We start from the raw sequence: 7,712 nt of genomic DNA on the forward strand, positions 1-7,712 counted from the left end.
TCCACAGATTCGCTTGACTTTAACCAGTTGTGCATGTCCCTTAGGGGCTGATGATATGTGCATCCCTGATCATGAACAGTAGTAGTTGGGGAGTATTATAGCCATGGGTTGAGAGGAATTCTTTCAGGTTTGAATAATTCAAGGAAACAGGGCTGTTTCATTCAACATCCTTAAACAACCCTTATTCAGGGACCTTTTGAGCAGGACGGGCTACTACTCAGCCTGAAGAAAATTCTAACTGGGCTCCACCTGCAAGGTCATGCACTGTTTATTTTGATAGGAGACCACCATGTTGCGCACATGTGGTTGTAATGCATGTGGCTGATGTACCCTTATCAGATGGGTGGTATAGTGGGCTTTGTATATTTGTACCCCAGCATCATTTTGATGGCATGCGCTGCTCTCTCTCACTCAGTAGTAATGATAGTGGTGGTGGGTATATATTATTGTTATTTATTTTGTTAGTCCTAGAAGAACAAAAAAGACAAAGTTGATCTCAAAGGGATTTGAACTCAGTAAGGGAGAGTGATTGCAACAACAACAATTTCCTTTGTTGGTAGAAGGCGACAAGAGCACAGAGTGGAGTTAAGGTGTGGTCAAGTGCATATATCTTGATATTGCACAGAGTGATAACAAGCAAAGCTCACGATAGTAAAAGATGAAGTCCAGAATCTCGGTGACTATTTTGAATTTATCCCTAAGCATTGCGATGTGTGGCATCTCATTTCCCTCACAACATTAAGAATTTCTCGCACAGGCACAAGCCCACAAATTTTAAGGCAGGGGTGAAGTCAATTACATCAGACACTCCTTAACTCCAGCACTTGGCTGGTACTTACCAACCCTTGAAGGATAAAATTTGAAGCTGCCCTTGGTAAGATTTGAACTCGGAACACAGATGGATGTAAACTTAACAGTCCAAGATATTTTCACTTGTGCTACTGATTCAGTCATTTGTCCTCCTAAACAGCAGAGTCTGGAATCTTTGATGCGGCCAATTTAAGTACGTGCAAACCAGTAGGGACTTCATTTTATGGATAAACACTGGAAAGACGAACAACAAAGTCAACACAAGCAGAATCTGAACACACCACCACCACCACCCCGCCTAAACATAAAACATGGACAAAACGCTGCTAAACATTTTCTCCAGCATGCCAATGATTCTGCCAGGTTGCCATGTTAACCTCTTTAAGAATATTAACATCATCAAAGGAATTCCATTTTTTTTTTTAAGATGAAATTTTTAAAAAATCAACAATAATAATAATAATAAAAATCTCATTATTTTGAATTTTTGATTCTCTTTTTCATTTTGTTTCATTTCATTCAGTATATATTTCAAATTTGATGTTATTTTTTTTATATTAAATTATTTTAAAACAAAACATTTCTTAAAATGGATAATTTGGCAAAAAATAAATTCTGTAGAAATTGGAGACTTTTTTTTCCCCTTTTACAGTTTATTTTCTTTATTCTTGTTTTTTTCCTTTAATTTCTTTTTCTTTTAAATTTTCTTTAAGTAATTTTTTTTTTCTTTTTTCTTTTTTTTTTTAAATAAAAAAACTGTCAGTGGTGATCTTGAGGTAAGATCCAAGAAAACTGAATTTCCTTTCTGAAGTCAAAGATAGTTCAAAGGTCGGATGTTAAGATGACATGTTACATATACTTACACATGTGTCTGTGTGTGTGTGTGTGTGTGGGGGGGTGTATGTGTACGCGTATGTATGCTACAAGCGTTTCACACACACGTGTGCATTTTCTATGCCTTCCTAAATTAATGTCTGTGTGTTTAGTTCATTTTAGCCATCACAGTTAAGACCGTGCTGGAGCACTGTCTTTATACGTGTCCTTACTATACATGAATGTAGTATGTACTTGTTATATATTTGTGTTAATATGTTGGTACACTCACACTCACACACACATATATATATGGATGTGTGTGTGTATGTGTGTGTTTGTCTTTTCAGAGTTGTTTGTGATACATAATGTGTTCCTTCTTTTTTCTTTTCTTTTCTCACCATTTTAAGTACAAAACAGCTGTCCCACCACCACCACCACCACCATGCCAGTCACTCACCCGGATTCTTATTTGATTTAGGGACTTTTTGTTGTTTGTTGTTTTTTTGTGTGTGTGTGTGTGTGTGTCTGTGTGTCCATCATTCCTGTGTCTTCTCATCAATCTAATATTGACTCCTTTGCTTGACAGGAACAACATTAATACACCGAATATGGTAACAGATAAGAAGGAAAGGGGGGGGGGCAGAAAGAAAAGCTGCAAAATCAAAAGAAAATTCAGAAGAGCAAAGAAAGACTTGTGTAGATTGGTTAGGAAGGAGAGAGAGAGAGAGAGGGGCAGAGAGACAGAGAAGGGGGGATGGATGGACAGGTAGATAGATAGATAAACACAACCCTCTCTCCACACACACAGTAAGATAAAAAGGTAGGTAGAGAGAGAGAGAGAGAGATGGATATATATAGGTAAGTAAATAGTTATATAGACTGACAGAGAGACAAGCATTTCAAACATGAGAAAAAAAAGACAGAGAGGAAGACAGACAGACAGACAGACAGACAGAGATAAAAGCAAAAATGATAAAGTTAGTAAGACCAAATCATGGTAAAACACAGTTGTTGTGGTGGTGGTGTTTAAGGTCGCAACTTCCTGAGTCTATGAAGGATGAGGTAAAAAAAAACCAGTGGAACTACCCAAAGATGTAAACAGAGACCTGGGAAAATTTATTTCTCTTTGTGTATGTGTGTATGCATGTGTGTATGCATGTGTGTATGTATTAAATCAATTGTTTTATTCTGTGTGTTTTAATAATAATAATAATAATAATAATAATAATAATAAGTATCATAATAATATTAATAATAATTATCTGTGGGTGTTGATAATTATAACATTATTAGATTTCCTGCAGTGGGAAATTAAGGCAACATTTGTAAAAAAAGTAACAGGTTGAGAGAGGAGAGAGAGAAAGAGAGAGAGAGAGAGAGAGAGAGAAAGAGAGGGAGGGATAGTGAGAGATGGAGTAGAGAAAGAGAAGAAATCAAGAGAGAGTGAGCCTATATACAACTAATTGTTTGCTGTCCGCCGATAAACAATTTGCGATCTGGAACTCTGCCTGGAAAAGAGACAAATATATGTAAGCAAATAAGTAGATATACAATAATTAAACAGAAAATAAATACAGTTCTATATTTAAGAGATGAAGAATTATGCACATTCTGGTATAGCCGTCTGGTTTCATCAGTCCTCAGTCAAATCGTCCAACCCATGCTAGCATGGAAAGTGGACGTTAAATGACGATAATGATTTACATTATTTACATTTGACAGATATTTGTCATCTTGTTTCTGTCTACCAAATCCATGGGCATATGGCGTAGTGGTTAAGAGCACAGGCTATTAACTCCCAAGCTTCCGAGTTCAATTCCAGGCTGTGACCTGAATAATAATAATATCGAAAATACCTTAGGAAATGAGAAACTAGGTTCGAAATTTTCCCAAGACACCTGGTGAAGGCTGGTGGGTATATCAGCCGAAACATTGTGTTAACAACAAACAAGATGAGGACAAATATCCGTCAATTGTAAATGAATCTTTGTTTTGTTAAGGCATTGACATTACATGTGAAATCCAACACAAACCATCGCATACAACTAAACATGGCACAGAATGATGAGATTTTGATTTGAGGTTCACAACTGGAGTGTCCACTTTATTATTTTCTTCAGCAATACCAGATCAAGAAACACCGAATTATTGTAATTTTCTTCCACCTTAAGCAGAACATATTGGCAAGTTGACACGAAATGGCACCACAGAACCAGTTAAGCATCTGAGTGTCTTTTCCAGGAACACAGTGTTGTGTCAGTGACAAGAATTGAACTTTCAATCTTTGAATTGGTTGTGTAGAGGTGAAGATATTAGTTGTGTGGTTGAGAAGTTTGCTTCTTAACCACACGGTTCTGGGTTCAGTCCCACTGTGCAGTGCCTTGGGAAAATGTCTTCTACTGTAGCCACAAACTGACCATAGTCTTCTGGGTGGATTTGGTAGACAGAAACTGCAATGGTGTGTGTATGTGTTGGTGTCTCCTTGTCTTTGTAAGCAAGTGTCACTGCCATATAAATAGTATCCTTTGCTTCTAATGTTCAATGAAAACATGCCTGACCATAAGGAGGACCACTGGAGACAAGGATGGCAACAAGAAGACCATCTGGACATAGAAAATCTGCCTCAACAAATTCCATCCAATCCATGACAGCATGGATGCTAGAATGATGATGGGGGTTGGCAACTTAACATCAACCAAATAAAGAAACAAACATTTCTTCATGTTGATAGCTAACTTTGGCAGACACAGTGCCACAGATTTAGATAGAGAAAAGCAATTTAACCGTCCCTAATATTGCATACAACAGGGCCAAATGGTTAAAATATTGATCATCACAAAGTCTCAGGTTTGATCCCACTACATGGAATCTTGACCAAATCTAACCCAAGATTTGTGAGCGGAAATTGGTAGATAGAAATTTGAAGCTCATCAGATGGAAATTATTCTGGTAATTTAAAGGTTCAACCTTGTCACATTGATCCTACCTGAGGACCATGTTAAGAGTTCTACACATGTGTGGAATACAAAGTTATTTCCATGCTGATTGAATAAGCAGGGACCTCAATCCATTGAGCAACTGACCACTTGTCATCAAACTGGATGGATATTTATTTTGGTCACAATATCATTGATCCTCATTTTATCACAGCTGTCCTTAGTTTTGCTGACCTTGGGCTAAACAACAACCAGACAGACAAATCAGACGCACTTACTTCTTCTGTTTGCGCTCTTCTCTTTTGGCTTGCAACTTCTCCATAGCCTCATTAAGCTGTTGTTCAACAATATCGCGTTGCATAACATCCTCCTCGTCTTCCAGCTTCTCCTTCAATTCATCAGCTTGTTTCTGTAATTCTTGAATGGAACTGTAAGTTTCCTGGTCTTCGCTATCCTGCAAAGATTTGAGGTTACTTTTGTTTTTTTATGTTGTTGCTATTATTGGTAAATGGTTTACATGAATTTGGCAATAGTGACAGCAAGATTGGAAATGGTATCTGTCTGTTCACAACAGGTACAGCATAACGACTCAAAGATTGCAAATGAATTAGGATTAAAAAATGGCTGGTTTTTAACAAACAAAAGCAACAGAAATAAATACTTACTCTTGTGTTCCTTATATCAAAATGGATTAAAAGAGAAGCTAACTCTAATTCTTCTGAATAAGCATTCAATAATGGAACAACTCGATAACCTGAGGAGGAAACAAAAAGTGGAGAGAATTTGTTAAGAAAATCATAAAAATGGTTTCCGGAGTATTTGTTTGAGCTTTTCAAATCCCACTAAAACCAAGTTCTAGTATTTAAGGGCAGGTGAAGGCTGATGCCACCTCAGGTTGATGGGAACCTGCTACTGGTAACCAGGTAATCCAATACCAGCTGTTCATGCTCGAGTGGTTAGCAACTAAACCAGCCCCTACTGGGCTTGCCTTGTGGGAATGGTGTGGGGGACCCCAGACTGGATTAAAAAAGATAAAACTTATCAAAGATGAGTGAACTCAATTAGACAAAAATGGTACCAATATCCTGGAGAGGAATGGGTGCCACCAGAATGATTAAACCCAATAAAAGACTTGAAGGAGAGTTCCACCAACATTTAATTGTGTACCAGTCTGGTCAAGGCCCAGGTTCATATAAAAAGAAAAAGCCAATATCACAAGGAATGGAAATGATTGGTCAACTGCCCAACTGCTGAAATGTTAAAGGAAGGGTTTGACAAATATCAGGGCTCAATTTCATACACTTACTCCACCCTAAAACTGCTGGCCTTGTGCCTATGTAACACCTCCGCCTCCTCCTTCTTCTTCTTCTCATTAGAATGTCAGATAAAATGCTTAGAGGTATTTCTTCTGACTTTTTAAGTTCTGAGTTCAAATTCTGTTGAGGTCAGCTTAGCCATTCATCCATAAGGGGTTGATAAACTAAAGTACCAGTTGCATACTGGGGTTGATTCAGTCCACTTATCTTGACAACTACCACGGTGCCAGTAGTATTTTCTAATAATAGACTTTCATGCAAACATCAAACTGAGCCGATCAAAAAGACATATAATGCTTGGAGTCTTTGCAGAATTTAGCATCAGCTTCCTTACCATATCGTAATGTATGCACAGGGAAACCAGCCTGTCCAAGAAAACTGGGATCTCCTACCATATCTTCCACTTGCACAACGATTCGCAATAAGGCCAGATCAGGACATTCAATATCAAAGTGACATACTTCATTCCAAACTGGATTTAGACCACTGTCCACTGTTAAAGAGAAAGCAAAAACAAATGTATATATAAATGTGTGTATGTGTATATGTGCTTATATAATGTTATGCTAAGAAGTGGTTCATGGTACCAGAATTTTCGATTTGAGTTACTTATAACAAACTATCCCAAATCATTCTCAGAGCACTCACATAACTGGAGCCAAGGCCGGTCAGTTTGTACTGGCATTGAGTTGTAAATGAAACAGTGATATTTTGAAATCATTTAATATGCATGTTTCAGCTTTCTATAACAGACAATAGGAAATGCATCCATTAAGTAAACCTTCCTCAGTTAAAGCATTTCAAATATGCTAGAATAGGAGGTAGCAGAAGGGTAGAAGGATAGAATGGGGTGTAGCAGAAAGGTAGAGGGATAGAATGGGAGGTAGCAGAAGGGTAGGATGATAGAATGGGGGGTAGCAGAAGGGTCGAGTGGGGTGTAGCAGAAAGGTAGAGGGATAGAATGGGGGTAGCAGAAGGATAGAATGGGGGGGTAACAGAAAGGTAGGGGGGTAGCTCAAAAGTAGGGGAAGAGAGTAGGGAGTTGTAAAATAATATAGGGTTCCAAGTGAAAACAAAGAGCAATTCTGAAATAAATTTAGTGAATAACAACAAAACATAGCAAGATCTAAACAAGACACTGAGCTATCAACCTGGTGCTCATCTGCCTCTCTACATACCCCCCACCCCACCTATTTTCCCTCATTATATTGGTCCTGTGGCACAAAAGATATTTATTATTCCTTTTGTTTGTTTTCACTTCTTTTAAATTGTTCAACCTTTTAACTTTGGATTAATCATGAATTATGTCGTAGTTTACAGATTTCAATGATATGCCAGCTTAGTTTTAGAATGGCAATGTAGGGTTGGTGTGAGAGGCCAGATCTGGCCAGTTTCAGCATAAGACAGGTCAAATATTTTGGCCGGAGGTATCCAAAGGGTCAAATGTAAACAACTGCCTATACCCCACCACCCACCCCTGTCTCCAATCAGAGAAGTATCTCTTTCTTCTTACAAGACTTCTAGAAACATCTTTACCTTTCGTACTTGAATGCCATTTATGGGTGTCACAGTCAAGGCCACAGACCTCAACCTCAACAAGTGGACTGGCAATGCCTCGACCTTGCTTTACTAAATGCCTGGCACCAATTATCTGAATAAAAAAGAAAAAGAAAGAAAGAAGGAAGTAAAAGGCAAAGAATATTCTACATTCATTGGGTTTTATTTTCTTTTATTTAGAAATTACAAAAGTCTATGAAAAAATATTGTGGAAAAGCTTTAAAGAAATTGCAAATAAATATTTGGTTGAGAAACCTTTTGAAGAGAGGAAGTTAAA

At 37.8% G+C, this 7,712-nt stretch overlaps 1 protein-coding gene across 4 annotated transcripts in view; it reads right to left on the reverse strand.

Moving 5' to 3' along the window:
• Positions 1-1,284: 1,284 nt before the first annotated feature.
• The window catches only part of LOC106874041 (1-phosphatidylinositol 4,5-bisphosphate phosphodiesterase gamma-1), a 145,441-nt gene continuing 139,013 nt past the window's right edge, over positions 1,285-7,712 (reverse strand). For 3 of the 4 annotated variants that reach the window (XM_052974028.1, XM_052974027.1, XM_052974026.1), the window contains 5 exons: positions 7,415-7,529; positions 6,213-6,371; positions 5,228-5,316; positions 4,841-5,016; positions 1,285-3,134 (listed from right to left, as the gene is read on the reverse strand). In XM_052974028.1, coding sequence (XP_052829988.1) covers positions 3,086-3,134; positions 4,841-5,016; positions 5,228-5,316; positions 6,213-6,371; positions 7,415-7,529 — 588 coding nt within the window. In that variant the 3' untranslated portion in view covers positions 1,285-3,085. The remainder of the gene's footprint in view (positions 3,135-4,840; positions 5,017-5,227; positions 5,317-6,212; positions 6,372-7,414; positions 7,530-7,712) is intronic. The other variant, XM_052974029.1, reaches the window with a different exon arrangement.

Source organism: Octopus bimaculoides, chromosome 17 (assembly GCF_001194135.2).
Source record: "Octopus bimaculoides isolate UCB-OBI-ISO-001 chromosome 17, ASM119413v2, whole genome shotgun sequence".
NCBI classification, from domain to species: Eukaryota; Metazoa; Mollusca; class Cephalopoda; order Octopoda; family Octopodidae; genus Octopus; species Octopus bimaculoides.